General features: G+C 37.0%; 1 protein-coding gene across 1 annotated transcript in view; it reads right to left on the reverse strand.

Annotated features, from left to right (window-relative positions):
- LOC128191768 (anion exchange protein 3-like) overlaps window positions 1-17,820 on the reverse strand; it is a 61,493-nt gene that overhangs the window by 30,996 nt on the left and 12,677 nt on the right. Inside the window, exons 6-24 of the mRNA XM_052864049.1 lie at window positions 17,267-17,506; window positions 16,891-17,152; window positions 16,499-16,613; window positions 15,835-16,013; window positions 15,427-15,578; window positions 14,656-14,836; window positions 14,267-14,402; window positions 10,426-10,621; window positions 9,993-10,286; window positions 9,585-9,777; window positions 7,303-7,515; window positions 6,797-6,945; window positions 5,985-6,179; window positions 5,289-5,570; window positions 5,000-5,089; window positions 4,607-4,773; window positions 4,143-4,396; window positions 3,842-4,011; window positions 3,512-3,685 (exon numbers count right to left, since the gene is read on the reverse strand). Coding sequence (XP_052720009.1) covers window positions 3,512-3,685; window positions 3,842-4,011; window positions 4,143-4,396; window positions 4,607-4,773; window positions 5,000-5,089; window positions 5,289-5,570; window positions 5,985-6,179; window positions 6,797-6,945; window positions 7,303-7,515; window positions 9,585-9,777; window positions 9,993-10,286; window positions 10,426-10,621; window positions 14,267-14,402; window positions 14,656-14,836; window positions 15,427-15,578; window positions 15,835-16,013; window positions 16,499-16,613; window positions 16,891-17,152; window positions 17,267-17,506 — 3,642 coding nt within the window. The remainder of the gene's footprint in view (window positions 1-3,511; window positions 3,686-3,841; window positions 4,012-4,142; window positions 4,397-4,606; window positions 4,774-4,999; window positions 5,090-5,288; window positions 5,571-5,984; window positions 6,180-6,796; window positions 6,946-7,302; window positions 7,516-9,584; window positions 9,778-9,992; window positions 10,287-10,425; window positions 10,622-14,266; window positions 14,403-14,655; window positions 14,837-15,426; window positions 15,579-15,834; window positions 16,014-16,498; window positions 16,614-16,890; window positions 17,153-17,266; window positions 17,507-17,820) is intronic.

Genomic DNA, 17,820 nt, shown 5'->3' on the forward strand with positions numbered 1-17,820 from the left:
TTACAGAGTTTGGCACTCAGAAACGACCAGAATTTGAGGATGATATTGTATATTGACTGGATAGAACTATCATGTAATTCATAGAGAACCGGCTACTTACAAGTAACAATTTTTGTTTTCGTTGACAAAAATAGATTAATCCGGAATACTCCACTTTTATTAGATAACTCGTACGATGTTGTTTCGACAATAAAGTATCCTAGCGTAAATTTCATCGTCGGATTTTTGCAAATAATTTTACTGCTTAAAATCTGACAATAGTGTCTATTTCTCTTGCAAGAAATCTGCAGAATTGAACCCTCCTAAACTTTCAACTTTAATCCATTTTGAACGACAAATTGCTAAATTCCGTTTTGTAATTCATCTAAAAAAATCAAGGCCTTATGACATATAAAGCGCTGTTTTGAAAAGCTGTTCAGTAACCATGAGCAATGGATAAATCCTGATATTCTGCATGCATTGCCAAGTTTACAATGTTGATGATTCTTAAATATTCCACTATATCTTAGATAATTAGATCCTTAATTCTTATACAGGATCTATATTTAGTAATAAAAAGAAACAACGAAAGAATTAAAAACAAAACAACCTTTAATCACAGACTTTCTAGTTATTTCCATTGTATAAAATCTTATCCCATCCAATCATCATTCACACTACAATCCTCGCCTCACAAAAACACACCTGTCCACATTACAATTAACAGTGCACACGTTGTTGTAGTAAACCAAGGAAGTGCATAAATACGATTACCCAGGGTTGGTGAGAGGTATCAAATAACAGATTAACATCATGATTATTAACAACATACACACAAAAATGCAAATGACAGCCCACTCAGCTGAAATGATTGAAATCATGAAAAGTAAACGGAGATGTCGGCTGTGGTCACCACTTCTATACCGATGAGACAAAATCATAAACATACATATATTCTACAGTACTATATAGGGCATAGCTGTCCGTTTAAAATTGTAAAATAAATACTCTAATATATATAAGTATATACTCATCATAATACAAAATTGTTAACTCTATTTCATATGTACAGTCAAATATTTATAAATAGAGTCCAAGGGAATGATGTTGTACATAGGAAGTTGCAACAAAAACCTTGAAGAATTGAGCAAAACTTGAATACATCAATATCAGGCATTATACAAACACACCATGCAGGCCTTATCAAACAAGTATTTCCAATCAAGATAAAATGATAAAATATAAACTATCCTGCTTTCATTCATACCATACATTAAAAACTTCTGAAGAGAGGCTCTCAATCTAACGACATTAAATATTTGTAAAATCTGGCCCAGGAAGATTACGGATGGGACTTAAAAAATGTACAGAGATTTGATGGCTGATGCATCTCGTTCGTTTGTTCAAATTAGGTAATGTTATTTGTTTTCTACTGACTTTTGAACACATAAGTGATGAAGGCTGGCATGTCATATACAAATAAATGCAACAAATTTCAGATTTCTCAGTCAACAGAATCAATCAGCACACAGTCTTCGGTGCACTCTTCATGAGTCATGCCTTGTCTCTCCTAATCAGGCAGAGAGATAACAGAAGCTCAATCACTGCGGTGTGTGTCAGTGAGTGGCCTGTCCAGTCAACTGCTACACCTCAAAGTAACGCCATTTATGTAGTTGTGACTAGATACTACAATTCAACACAAAACCAGAGTTCTACATGAAAAGACTAGAGAATGTGCATTGAGCTTAAATATATTGGACCTTTTAGTGAAACAAGTTAGATAACCTGCTGATTAAACCAGTGTAACTACACAGAGACAGAATGTTTCGGTGCAGAGTAACACTAAAAGCTAACATAAAATCGTGCTTCTGAAGGAATAATGAAAACTAAGAAAATTATTAAAACATGTCTTGGCAAAACTTGAAAGGCATGTCATAGAAACAATTCTGTAATACTTGTGTCGGTATTGCTACTCTTACCCACATAGCACCCATTTAGTTTCTAACATGCGCTGAATGACTTTAAAATACAAGTATGATTCAGCTTTCCATCCCGGCACATTAAAAACATATTGTTTGGTGCAACATTTTAATTTAACTCCAGGACCACTAACTCACTGCATTCATAAACTTTGCTTCTGTACAATTATCGAAAAAAAGTTTGCACATTTTATTAGCAATGTTTAGGCATAAAGAAGGTGGACGTATAACCTTAATTATTTAAATTGCAACTGTGTAAGGTTTTATCTGTCATTCTAGTGAAAATTTTGTAAAGTGAGTTGAATCTGTGTGAATAAATTTGTTCTCGAATTTGTATTATCCTCATTCTCAAATGTTATTCCAGTGCACAAGAGTTATTTCCCCTAGCAAATAAAAAAAGTCAGTTTCCTCTCTATCACTTATAATCCAATGTCTTAGTCAAGGTCTACAAAACAATTTAACTCTTTTCTATATGAGGTTACCAAGGAAATAGGTAATAAATCATGAGGGATTTTCACTTGGCACATCAATTTCTGGGAGAGACAAACTCACAATGCTGCTGCAAAATAATTCTAGAAAAATAATCATGTACATTAGATCACATGGTCTTTAATATACATCTAAAAAAATAAAATGCTGAATAAAAAATGGATTTCAGCCAGACATAGCATCAAAATTCAGTTCGCTGATTGAAACACAGATATGGCAACTCCTACATGTGTACTATTGCCCCAAAAGTGCAAAGCAAATAGCATTCATCTGACACAACACTCCAGATTATATTGTACAAAATTAATATCACAATAATTTGCCCCAAACTGGACAGACAGTGGTTTGAAATGGTCTAGGCTAGTGCATCGACTAACAGTGCTTGACACAAGGAACCATTCACTGAAGAGGGCACATGGACCAGCAGTGCCTGCACCCTCAGAACTATCAGTAGTCACTTCATATGGGCATTGGCCAGTGATGATAAAACTCTCAGAACTAGTTACTTCATATGGGTGTGGGCCAGTGATGATTGAACCCTCAGAAGTAGTCCCTTTATATGGGCATGGGCCAGTGATGATTGAACTCTTAAAAGTAGTCCCTTTATATGGGCATGTGGGCCAGCTGGTAGAAGTCACGATCATCTTCATCTTCAAAGTCGCTGTCCTCATCCTCTTTGTCGAGCTGTAAACAATAAAATGGGCACATCAAATAGGGTTTTCCTGGTTAAGGAAAAAATAGATTACTGTCCATAAACTTTGTCAGGATGTGTAAGAAACTGTAAACATATCACCAAAATATTGAAAAAAAACATTAATGAAAATACGGTACTCAATTTGAAGACTCCAAAATTTATTTAAGATTTGAGAGTGCAAATTTTTTTAAGCTGCTGCATTCACTTTTGCAACCAAGTAAACAAATATTCAGACAAATGTCACACTGGAAAGCTAATTTCAACAATATCAAGTCAATGTTGCTCCCCATACACCCAGTAATCAGAAAACCTCGCCATACATCCATTGATTGTAAAATCTCACAGTACATGTATTACATAAAGCACTCACCTCTTCAAGTTCATGTTCAGAAAAGAAATAGTTCATGATTCTGAGTCGGACTGGAATTAAAAGTATCACAAACAGAGGGAAAGCTATGGCCGCTGAGGAAAGCTTCAGGCCGAACATCAAAGCCAGCAAAAGGACTTGTATAACAGTGAACAGATGCATCTTGATGGTTCGGACCTACAAAGTCAATGGTCGTATTGTACATAAAACATATCAGTTAAATCTACCCGACCAAGATTTTTATAGAAGGAGAACTGGTTAAATCCAATTGCATGTGTAATTATAATCGCTAGAAATGAATGAGATAGGTTGATGATGCTTCTTTGGACTTACCCGTCGGACATATCCCGTGGAGGGATGATGTTTAACTGGAATAAATAACAACTTCATTCTGCGGTAAAGCTGTAAACTGCTAAGGGCCGACACACCCACGTATAAAAATATCCCAAACAGGACGGCCATGGGAATCAGCCTCAGCAATGGCCCCCATAGCAGAGATAAACCTACACAACATGAAACAATTCAACTTCATGCTTAATAGCACCCTAGTAGACTGAATCTGTACACGAAAAAAAAATTCATAGATAAAATTTAGATTCCCTTTAAATTTGCTGATATACACAAACTCGCTTACCTAATAATAAATTGACAGCAATATTTGTGACCCGTTGCTCCCGCACTTTCACGAGTTTTGGTTTTTCACCAGGTGCATGGTAACGACTATATACACTGAGAGATGAAACATGGCACAATGTTCGGACTGTGGCTGCACACATCCACGGCAATCCAAATACCCCCCCGATGAAGGTAATGATCCCCAATAACACCTGGTCCAGGTGATACCCAGAGCCTTTCTTCATTTTAAACTCCTTCTTATTCAGGGTCATTCTGAAAAATAAAGTAATAAATAAAAAAAATGCCTTAACAAATGTGAAGAAATCAGGTACTTTTGGATTAATGCCCAAATGCAAGATTTATGTGCAGTATGTGGTACATGTATAAGTATGAAGATATCCTCCTTACACTGGACACCAAAGATTTATTATTCCATTGTTCTTTGTGAAAACCTCTATGCCAATTTGTATATGAATCACTTACTCTGTAATTTGAGTTTCCAAGAACAGCAAAATAAAGAGAAGAAATGCTGGCAGACTTGCTCCGATGATCATGTCGGCATTCATCCTTTTTTTACTCCCCATGGGTGGGACAATCCAACCTCTCTTAGAGCTGTCTGTTGGTTCAAAGTTGTCAGAGATAATGAGTTTCTGAAAGGAACCAAAAACAGGTTTAATAATCCACTTAATAACTATGCACAAAGCCCACTTTTAAATTCAGAGTAAGACCAATTGTTTCTCTTTAAACCACTCTAAAGTCACTGAAGTATTGCAGGGCTATATGTTATAGGATAGTGATAGGTTACTTAAGAGACCAGTCACCCCAAACCCTGGTGATCTCTCGGGCCCCTTGTCGAGTTCCGTTGAGCTCACTCACCTGAGTATAAACTGTGGGGGTAATGGCATCTAGAAGCACCATCAAAAACAAGGCGATTACTACCCCAAAGTCTCCTAGGGCTCTCCTTGCCTGAAACAAACACAAAATCTTCTAAACGAATGGGGAATAACATACAGTAATAGTACATGCACGTATACATTTCATTCATTAGCGGTATGTGTACAGAATAATAAGTATGTAATAAGTATATATCAGTAGCTCCAGATACAAAGTGTTTTCAATGTAAATATTGAAAGTGTCGTAAGTGTAAAGTTTTCAATTATCTTACACTTCTGCCTAGGAATTTACTGTTCCTAAAGATTCGTAAAAAATAAGCGATGAAGAAAGTTCCGAGCATGAGGACGAGGGAGAGCAGGGCTGTGTTGGGTTGCGGGACTTCGTCGTGGAAGGCGTGATCCTGCTGGACGTGATACAGGTTCTCCGGGGTGGAGAGAGTGGAGTAGGCCGTGGAGTTGTCCAGTGACTTTGTATCGTTGAATGAGACGTTGTAAGCCGGCCCCACACCACCACAGTTAGTGTAGGAGACTTGTAAAGGATGATCATAGAATGTCTGAAAAAGGAGAAATTCAACAATTAAATCAACATAAAAGTATATATAGTAGTGTCAAATACTATGACCAACATGTAAATGGAGGACCAAACCCTCAAAGTAAAATTTGTAGCATTACTTCCATCAATAAATCTTCTTTTTCAAAGTTATCAAAATTTTTGTTAAATAAACACTGCTTTGTGGAAAATTAAGTTACAGGTTTTTTTTTTTATTTTCATGAACATATTTCAGACCCATACAAAATGATTCATGATCATTTTTTTTCTTGGCAATGCTGTGAATTTTTTCAGATCAATTTCATTTTAACTTTGTAAATGACATTTTCAACAGTCTTTGCCATCTTTACAGCTCCTAAAATATCATAGGACCCATATCAATGGACCATGATCCTTTGTCTTGAACTAATTAACTCACTGCTTTCATTTTTTTGACGACTTCATAGATGAAGATGAGCGAGATGACGATGGTAAATATTTCTTCGGTGAAGCGAGTGATGTTTTTGACGAGGAAGCTGCCTTCTAATCCAATCACAACAAAGGTTATAATCATCACCCAGAATCCAATCCAAAACCGCATTGGTAGAAACTCAATGTCGTAACTGGTACAGAACTACAATGAGGACACAGAATCAGTGAGCAGTGCTTTATTACTACATGTGTCTTTGTGAATTAATGTAAAAAAATACCTAAATCATGGACATATTCATCTTCGCTAGCCATGTGTCCGAGTCATTTTTCTCATCAGATAAGAAAAATGAATCAGACACTTGGCTAGTGAAGATGGGACATATTGTAATGTTTCTCTATAATTACAAACAAATGTTGATTGGAGACATATGAATACCTATTGCCTACCTACACAATATCCTTCTGCAGCTTACTGTTCCTTAGCTCATCTTATTCACTAAATGTCCCTTTGACAGGGAGTCAAATATTAATTACCAAAAAAAGTACATAAAAAGTTATGACATCAGTCTGTTGAGCATGTATGATATATATAACAAGTTAAAAAATTCAAAATGGTGTTTTTTGATTCAACTAAAAAAATTCACATTTCTCAAAATAAAAAATTTCAGGATAATAGAAGAGCAACATTTAAAAAAAATACCTTTTTTTTCTTGAAGCATTTCTTTTAAAAAATATCCTTTATTATTAGTCCAGTTGGGGATTTGTTAACAAAACCTGTCAGTAAAAAGAACCATAACTCTTGCCGACCAAAGATCATACCTGGTACAATGACTCCTCAAAGACCAGCACAGGGCCGGTGGCTCCGAGGATCATCATTGGCTGGGCGGAGAACAAACCAAACAGGACGCCACTGAATGAGGTGCTCAGAATGGTCTCTGTCACTCCCATGTACTCTTTGGTCTTCTCACCTACAAAACAGACACATAGCTCATACACAACCTACACATTACATTAACACAGTTCATGCACAGGTTTATATCTACATGATAAGTCACATCAATACAATCACTGGGAGGATAACAAACAAGAAATACTTGGTTTACAGTTAATTATCATATAAAAATTCAAGGTTTGGTCCGAGTGCAAAAACTATGAAAAAAATTACACCACATGCTAAAATAATCTTTTTTTCAACATTCTTACACTTATTTATGAACCAAGAGAGAAAGTATTTTGATGTTTGATCCTACTGTAATTTATCATTATCTCTCATATGACTGTGCTATTAAGAATTGAGAGAGGTTGCTTCTAAAGCTTGTACTAACCTAACAAACCTCCAAAGGCAATGGTCGGTGACAAACAAGCAAAGAAAATAAAAATAAAGGAGGTAACACATTGGAAATGTAGAGCGTCTTTAAAATCACTCAGGTACTGGGGGTAGCGCCTCTTGACATCATTAACCAGTCCTCCGAATAAGCGACCAGTCCTCTTGATGGGGTCCAGTGGAATCTTGTCTTTTTCCTCTTTCTTCAACAGAGCTGTTCAAATTCCAAATATCAAAAATGTACAACAGCAAGAGATAAATAATATCAATTCTTGTTACAACATATTTTGCAATAAAATAGAAGAGTTTCAAGACAAAATTTGTAACAAATTTAACAAACTGAATTTCCAATCAAGAACAGACAACAAAATGTCATTGGCCCGTCCTCTTTACCAACATTCCCTCTGTATCTACAGTAATTGACTAGTGCATTCCTGCCCAATAACACTGCTGAATCAAAACCAAATACCTAAAGCTTCTGACCACCCCCTTTACTAACAACACTTCTAAAAATACTGACCTCTTTCTGACTTATCCGGTTACCATGGCTATTCTATAGTTATAACTATGGTTACTGGCCCATCCTGTTACCATGGCTATATCTATAGTTATAACTATGGTTACTGGCCCATCCTGTTACCATGGCTATATCTATAGTTATAACTATGGTTACTGGCCCATCCTGTTACCATGGCTATATCTATAGTTATAACTATGGCTACTGACTCATCCTGTTACCATGGCTATATCTATAGTTATAACTATGGTACTGACCCATCCTGTTACCATTGCTATATCTATAGTTATAACTATGGTTACTGGCCCATCCTGTTACCATGGCTATATCTATAGTTATAACTATGGCTACTGACCCATCCTGTTACCATGGCTATATCTATAGTTATAACTATGGCTACTGACTCATCCTGTTACCATGGCTATATCTATAGTTATAACTATGGCTACTGATCCATCCGGTTATCATGGCTATATCTATAGTTATAACTATGGCTACTGATCCATCCTGTTACCATTGCTATATCTATAATTATAACTATGGCTACTGACCCATTCTGTTACCATGGCTATATCTATTATAATAACTATGGCTACTGACCCATCCTGTTACCATGGCTATATCTATAGTTATAACTATGGCTACTGACCCATCCTGTTACCATGGCTATATCTATAGTTATCCTGTTACCATGGCTATATTCATAACTATGGCTACTGAACTATACCTTTGATAAACAATACCACTACAGCTATTGGTAGTACCCCTTTACTGACAATACAGATTAATCTACAGATGGCTTCACTGACAATGCAGCTCTGTCTACAGAGGGCTCCACTGACAATGCGGCTCTGTCTACAGATGGCTTCACTGACAATGCAGCTCAGTTTACAGATGGCTTCACTGACAATGCGGCTCTGTTTACAGATGGCTTCACTGACAATGCAGTTCTGTTTACAAGATGGCTTAACTGACAATGCAGCTCTGTTTACAGATGGCTTCACTGACAATGCAGCTCTGTTTACAGATGGCTTCACTGACAATACAGATTAATCTACAGATGGCTTCACTGACAATGCGGTTCTGTCTACAGATGGCTCCACTGACAATGCAGCTCTGTCTACAGATGCTTCACTGACAATGCAGCTCTGTTTACAGATGGCTTCACTGACAATGCAGCTCTGTTTACAGATGGCTTCACTGACAATACAGATTAATCTACAGATGGCTTCACTGACAATACAGATTAATCTACAGATGGCTTCACTGACAATGCAGTTCTGTTTACAGATGGCTTCACTGACAATGCAGCTCTGTTTACAGATGGCTTCACTGACAATGCAGTTCTGTTTACAGATGGCTCCACTGACAATGCAGCTCTGTTTACAGATGGCTTCACTGATAATGCAGTTCTGTTTACAGATGGCTTCACTGACAATGCAGTTCTGTTTACAGATGGCTCCACTGACAATGCAGCTCTGTTTACAGATGGCTTCACTGACAAGGCGGCTGTGTTTACAGATGGCTTCACTGACAATGCAGCTCTGTCTACAGATGGCTCCACTGACAATGCAGTTCTGTTTACAGATGGCTCCACTGACAATGCAGCTCTGTCTACAGATGGCTTCACTGACAATGCAGCTCTGTCTACAGATGGCTTCACTGACAATGCAGCTCTGTCTACAGATGGCTTCACTGACAATGCAGCTCTGTCTACAGATGGCTTCACTGACAATGCAGCTCTGTCTACAGATGGCTCCACTGACCTATTTTCTCCTCCTCCTTGTGTTTCTTCCTGCGCATGGCCCGGGCTTTCTTCCTGGCCATGTCCATGATAGGGAGCAGAGTCTTCTGGTCCCAGTCACCAGGAGGCAGCACTATTGACTCATCCAAGAACTCATTGATCGCGTGAAGCAGCTCGTCTCTGCTGATTGCCTTGTATGCAATGTCGTGGAAATGCTGCAAACACAAGATTTACAACTATAGCACAATCTGGTATACTTAAGTATAGGTATATCTAATTTACTCAACTGTCTACAACTATGATATACGATCTCAGGCTTTTTATTTTTGATTTATGGTACATCATAATACAATGGTTCTTCATACACACTTCCATGAAGAAAAAATGTCATTGATGTTCTCTTTCACGACACAAACAGACCATACTTTACCTGGTTAGCCATCAGAGTGGAGATAGATCGCCCAACTTCGTGATAGTCCATTGCATTCTCTGGACCGAGGAGAATGAACAGGAAACGAACAGGAAGTGGAACTTCCGTCAGATTGTCCAAAACTTGGCCCTCAGCCAGGCGGACGAATGCCATGGCGGGTTTTTCCAGGTAGTCCACACAGCCGACCAGTACGGTAAGGGCCTCCGCGTCCTTGGGGATCCGCTTCATGATGTCCTGAATGTTCTTCTGCCTGCTCTCATTGGTCGTGATCCCAATGTGGACCCCGTCGGCATGCTAAAAAAATTAATTCATCATCAAAATCATTAGAATCATCATTTAATCATCATCATCAAAATCATCGTTGTACATAGAATAGATAAAATGCTTATTACATCTTTAAAAAGTACATTTTAGCAAAGTTTGAAGTATTTACCAAGTTATTATCGACATCAACTTTGACAAATTCTAGATTTTTAACTTCGTTGTCCTTGGCTTTCTGGGCAGCTTCTTTCTCCTTCTTTGCTAAGTTCTCTGACGTAGGACTGTCCAGCATTTTCTCCAGTGAGGTAGAGGAACGGAAACTGGCGGACGATGTGAGGGAACGCCTCAAAGACTTCTCCTTCTGATGTCTGCAAACGAGGCACACTGAGTTGTAGACCATGAAAGTACCATCCCAAGAATAATTTTAATGTGTTAATAAATTGTGTTAAGAGCTTGATGTAAGTGATTTATTAATTGTAAGCATACGTTACATGTTCTTTGTTTATACATTATAAAAAATATACAGTAAATAAATATTTATTTTTGCTTTGTATCTATTGTTATTGCTTTAAAAAGTTAATGATACAATTGTCTCTAAAGCTGAAATACATGTAGGATCTATATACACATATATTTACTAGTTTGTATCTATCTATGAACATAAAAATGCAAGCAAACTAAAGAAATAACTTTACAAGGAAGAATAATATTGTTGAAATATACACTGCAATTAAATGCATGCAGCATAACAATGAACGGAAAAAAGCAAAGTGTCCATAAATACACCATACTGGTAAAAGATGGCATCATGCTGTGCTGGAAATTGTTCAGAAAACATAAATATAACATGCAGCAGGTTTCCCACAGACACAAGGACATGGCCCCCCAAGCCCTACCGCCAATTAGTCCTGCTAAATGACAAGACTCAAGTTGTAGGATGCAGATGATGCTGATGATGAAATGTTGGAGTAGTGACTGGGGTCTAACCGTTGACTTAACACAGCTCTTGTGATGGCTTACACTCGTCCTCTATTTATACTGTAAAGGCATCTGCTCATGGCCTCATGATTTCACTGGACTTTTGCTATGACAACTGGGACATCTCTGTCTTGTAATGCAGGGATGGGAGGGAATATGATACCAATAATATACCAAAGCATCAAGCAATTATTAACTTATAACTGGATATGGCAATGAAAATTCCTGGAGATTTCTCCCTGTATTCACTGGATGCAAGGGAGTAGAATCTGCCCTTGGGATGTAATTAGATGTTAGTCACAGCTAAGTTTTGCTACCACAACCGAAACCTTGTGTTTTCTATATTATTAAACAGAATGTTGACTATACAGGTAAGGATTAAAATTAAAGGGAGAAATTATTCAACTAAATATCATATCACGTGACATTGTGACAAAGAACAATCAATTTGTGTGCAGTGTTAACAACCAATCCTTGAGTCATCTCAGGCCCATTGGATAGAAGACATTAAAGACTGATTAAGCTAAAGTATGGATGATATAAATAAATGAAGCCACATTTACAGAGCACTGATCTGCATCTTCATTATTGTCCAGTCTCTCCATTTACTTTTGTAAAGTTTTTGATGAATCAGTGATTGCCTTTCAAACGTGATGAATTCTTCTGGAGGAGACTGACATTAGAAGACCAGAATGCACGTGACCAACACATCACCAGTAAAAACAAACTAGAAATATGTAGTGATTAGTACATAACCATGGCAACATGTTGGCCCTCTGACAAGGGCAGCCATATTGGATTTATTCTTATATATATGTACAACCTGGTCTTACTGCTGCTGTCAAGTCCACTCAGATTCATGTAGGAAATGTTGCGAGGAATTAAAGTTTTCATTTTGTCTCCAACATGTCTGAAAACAATGTAACAAGACCACAGATGAGGAACAATGCTGACAAATCACCTAAAAATCTGCCTTCTTTTCTCCTAGACCCTATCTAATCATGGTAGGTCCTATCTAATCACGGTAGGTCCTATCTAATCACAGTAGGTCCTATCTATTCATGGACTGCTCTGTTATAGGTAAGTGCGGAAAAAATGAACACTTACATGTGTTAGGTAAAAGGCCAGAAATATCTAGTCTTGTCATTTTTCATTTCTTATTGCCACATGCACAGCTTAAAAATTAGGAAATACTGTAGTCTTTAAAAATCAAAATACTTTATCAATTATATATTATTATTCATATATCAACAAAAAATGGTGAAACATTTGTTAGAGGCTCTCACTATTTTTTGTTCTGTAGTGGCATGATTAATACAATAACATAGAAAATGATGCATGCCCCAATACGATCCTCAATATCAAATAGTCCAGTCAAAATTAGAACATCCGTTGCCCAGTTAAACATGAACAAGTAAGACATGCTGAAAAGCTGCATAATACATGATAAAAGGATTGGCAGAAATGTTAAGTACAAACAACAAATCCAATGATAATATCTATATTACAGTACAACAAAATAAGATAAACCCGAAGATTCTCTCGCCATTTAACCTTGTTGTGTGGTATTCTTGCATGATATTAAAAACATGGTATGCTTAAAGGCTGAGATTTAAAGTATTTCCCATAATCCCACTTCTAAAAACTTTAAATAAAAAAAACCCTCATGGTCCACAGGTTAAAAAAACTATTTTCCAAGATCCTAACATACGTAGATTTTTAAAATATACTTCCTGCAACATTTAAACATTTCACTTACATTACGAGATTATATAGGCTAAAATTAAGCACAAATAAGTAAAGTATTAATAAGGTTTGGATTTTGCAGTTTTGAAATAGCTTCTCTACTGCATCATTTATGGGCTTTGAATTGTACTAAAAAAATTAGAAAAGCTATACAGTCAAACTGAGTTATCATGAACTAGATGGGACTGGTTAAAAACTGAGAGATATCCAAGTATTCTAGATATCAAGGGTAAAATACCTTAAAAATAAGTGGTTGGGACTTACAAATCACTTTGACATATCCATTGTATTCGAGATATCAGTGTTCGAGATATTGAAGTTCAACTGTATCTAATCTTTTTTTTTTCTGGGGGGGGGGGGGGTCAAATTAACTCTCACAGCAATATATCATTAAACGTTTAATATTCCGACACAGGTAAATTAGAAGATTATCAGGAATGGCTCTGACAGTAGATTGGAACCCCTGGAAGCACCACACACCTTAAAGTTGAGCCCCATTGAAAACCTCAGCCTTTAAACACCATGCAAAGATGACTACATTATCATATTTTACATGTTACAGAATATGCAATGGTCAAAGTTCAAAATGACAAATTCATTGTGATACACAACGGTTAAATAAATCAAACTGCATCACTCATTCATTAGACTGAGGTCAAACAAAGCTGATTAACCAACAAAATTTTTATTTTACCCAGAGTTCATCTGTATTTACCTGTGTCTGATAAATCATAGACAATCAGACAGTGCTCGCAAGGAAATCTTTAGTCATATTTATCTTATTTACACATAAATGATCACACTGTTCTCTACAACATCCAAACAACAAATCATTCTCTCAAAGTTTCATCACTGCCATGCTTTATTTTAAGTATAAAAAAAAGTTCAGCATACTTTTATACCGTTCATGCCTGAATTTGTATGTTTGAAGACAAATAGTGCAGAAAATTATCATTTAAATTTACAACAACACTTCTTGTACTCTTAAAAAGTTGTTGGCAAAAAGTCTATAATATGGGATAAATCTACTCTAAAGTAACTCTGTCATGCTTTTAGTTAAGAATTCCCAACTCCTTAACAAGAAAGAAATATTATCATCATGCAGTGCATAGACTCTCCCATTTAAAGAGAATAAAACTTTCCCAAGACTACATATCATATTTCTACAATGTGTTTTGTCAAGTTATGCATCTACAAAACTGTCAACTCTCTGGATTATATCAATAACAAAAGTGATTCTGCTGGTGACAGCATAGATCATACTGATGCTTCACGAGCAGCATACATACTTGTGCTTCATCAGCAGCGTCTTTAACACCTTCCCCTTGTGTTCGCTCTTGATGTGGTCATGGATGACCAAGTCGTCTACCACGTAGGTAACTATGGACGGCAGGTCCTCCGCGACCAAGTCCAGGACCATCGTACCTGTTTAAAGTACAATATGTCATTGAGAACCAAACGATTCACCCTCTAAATGAACCATATTCAACATCTACTAAGATGACCACAACTTGAAATTTTCAATATATTTTCCATAAGATACTCTAAGAAAATAAAATGCCACTTTTCATTAATGAGCATGACTGAAAAATATCTATGGATAAAAACAAAGAAGTCCCAATAGCAGCTGAGTAAAAACAGAGACCCGGAGGGCCGCACAGTAAAGACACCACCGTACCATTTTCCAGGCCCCGCCTCAGTTCCAACAGACTGTGGAAGGACAGAGATGCCACGTGGGGCTTGCCCCACCTCTCGGCCCCTTCCTCCACATCCTCCTCAAACTTGATCCACCTGGCCTTCTCCCTCCACTCGTAGTTTTCACCCTCGCCTTCGTACAGCTCATCCAGCTCCACAAACACCTACAACACACAATGGCCCAGGATTGACTAATAGATATCTTATTGATAACACGATAATTCTGTGACTGGTTACTAGATTATTTATAGATTGGTAATTACATAAATCTGTGAATACCGGTAGTTACTAGATAATTCTGTGAAACTGACAAATAAATAAATAAGCTAATCATTTACTAGATAATTCTGTGACTTGAAACTAGATCATTCCAAGATTGGAAATTACATATTTCTGTGAATAGTTTAATACTAGATAATTCTGTATAATTGAATAATAGATAAATTCTCTAATTGTTAACTACATAATTCTGTAACTTGTAACTAGATTATATATACTAAAATTGGTTATTTTATACTTCTGTGAATGGTTACTAAATAATTCTGTGGTTGGTAGCTACATCATTCTAGTTTTGGTAATGACATAATTATGAATTGTTACTAGATAATTCTATGCTTAGAAACTAAATAATTCTGTGGGTGGTAATTATAATACTCTTTCATGTTAATTACATATTTCTATGATTTGTTACTATAGAAACATGAAACTGTTACTATGGCTACAAGATGGCTGTGTGATTGACTCATTACAGTACCTCATGAGGGCGGTGGTCAACCTTCTTCTTGGGCTGGAAGATCTTGTGTTTGGCTTTCTTGTGCTTGCCTACATGTACAATAGAGGACATGGCACTGTGGTTCTTTCTGAGGCGATGTCGCCTCCCTCCGTGGAAGTTGTCCAGACGATGACCTGTAACAATCAACAGTGAAGGTAAAACGAATGGCTACATATTTCACATTGAAAAAAAGATCAAATTCAAATGTATATTAGGTCTCCATGATTTGGAAAATCATGGTTAAAAACAAGCTACTTAAATAAACTTTGTGTAAATTGCCACAAATCTAAGATTTTTTTCAAGTATTTGAATTAATGTCCATTAAAATATACTTCTTTCAGAGGAAAGGGCATGGATAAATATTTTGAGAGAATGGAAGGCAAGACTTACTGGCCATTTCATCCAGATCCACCTTGTGCAACATTTTGGCTTCATCCACTTCTGTTGGTTCGCTTTGCATCATGATATCCAGACGAACCTCACTTCCTTTCTGTCGCCGTAGCAACAGATCCTCCGTCTTGTAGTGGTCATAATGGTGGTGCCGCTTTGAGCGGTGTGATTTACTGGACCTAAATGGACAACACATCAATGTTCATCAACGATGAAAACTCGGCTTATCTTAATTGTTATATCATCACATGTCTTGTTTATACACCACAAACATGTTCCAAAAACAGCCTGAAAGATAAACTCATTTCTAAAAAAAAAATAGCACATAAGTAAAAATAAAGTAAAAGTGGTCTTTTATGCTTACATAAATGCTTTTATTAAGTTCACATTTTCAATAGTCAAACAAATATGCCTGAGTATCAAATACATGTACATGGATGCATGATTTACCGCACTAACGTTTTGATTTTTTACCATATGTGTGGGGTTTTTTTTTTCAAGGTTTTAAGTTTACTGTGTTACTAGTGTAATTTTCCCCCTTGCATGAATAACCAATAATACTGTATCAATTTTTTTTGGAATCCCCTCGCTAAATTCTGCCCAGGATTTTTCTGTGTTTCTCTTTTTCTGTTTACCATACTTTCTGTGCCTACGTCACACTTACTTCCCACTACTCAGGGATCCAAATGATGCCTTGTTTTGCTTGTTCCCCGAGGAGAGGGATGGATCCGAGCCTTCTCTATTGATGCTCAACAAGTTGGCCGAACTTTCATCACCACCTACAATATAGTCATAATAATCTACAAATAAATATACATGCAGTAAAACCTAAAAGCCTGAGACAAGCAATTAAAATTCTTTTATAAGTAATTCATTTTATCCAATCATTTTATTTTAACAATTTTAAGATCAAGAAACCTGTGAATGAATTCATTATATACAACCGTTTTATAGTATATTAACAACTCAATACAGAATTAAGGTGTTACTACAGCATGTGATGATATAGAGCACAAATGAAAAACGAATTCTCTGAGCGATGAATAGACAACGTACCAACAGAGAAGTGGACGCGACTCCTGCCATCCTCGTTCAGTGAGCGGGCACTTCCTGCGGGCTTGTGCTGGGCCTGCACCGAAAGCAGGGGTTCCTGTTCCGTGGTGCCGATGTCCAACAGACTAAACTGGTCCTCCATGTTGAAATCGCTCTGTTGTGATGTCTCATCGGAAATGTACTTGTACTGCTTGGAATCCATGGAGCCCTTCGAAGAATCTCGTGGTGGTGATGACTCATTTTCTCCGATGAAAAAATCAGCCACCTATATATGGTATTACAAATCATAATAATACAATAGCAGCAATGTTTCACTTGTGAAATATTATCAATAGAACAACCATCAAATCTTGGAGGATTTTTCTGTAGTCTAGTGTACCTTTCTACCAGAGGATTTCTTTTTGGGCGTTCCGTTGACAGGCACCACTAGCTGAGGGCTGCTGGGTGAGGGGGAGGAGGGCTCTAAGGGGACGTCCCCGAGAGCTTTGTCAAGGTCAACTGATGAGCTCCTGTCAATGTCACCAATCTCGGTGATGACCAGGGGTCCATCAGCGAAGTCCTGACTGGCGGTGCTGTTGCGTCGGCTGAGGGAGGAATCGCTGTCAGAGTCCGAAGTGTACTGAAACAAAACAGACAGCATGAATCATCATGAGCATGAAATATCAGCAGCATGATAAATCAGTAGCTTGAAATAATAGCAGCATAATATATCAGCAGCACGAAATATTAGCATCTTGATATAACAGCAGTATGATAAATCAACGGTATTCTGATTAATTTCTGGTCAAATATTATCATTGCTTGTCATGAAATTTCAACACACTGATGTATTTATCGTTATTACTTATAATAACTGACAAAATCTACATAATAAATGCAAGTATAATGATGCAATTCAGTTTATATTTCCATTCATTTCTAAAACACGGCCTT

This window comes from Crassostrea angulata, chromosome 7 (genome assembly GCF_025612915.1).
Source record: "Crassostrea angulata isolate pt1a10 chromosome 7, ASM2561291v2, whole genome shotgun sequence".
NCBI classification, from domain to species: Eukaryota; Metazoa; Mollusca; class Bivalvia; order Ostreida; family Ostreidae; genus Magallana; species Magallana angulata.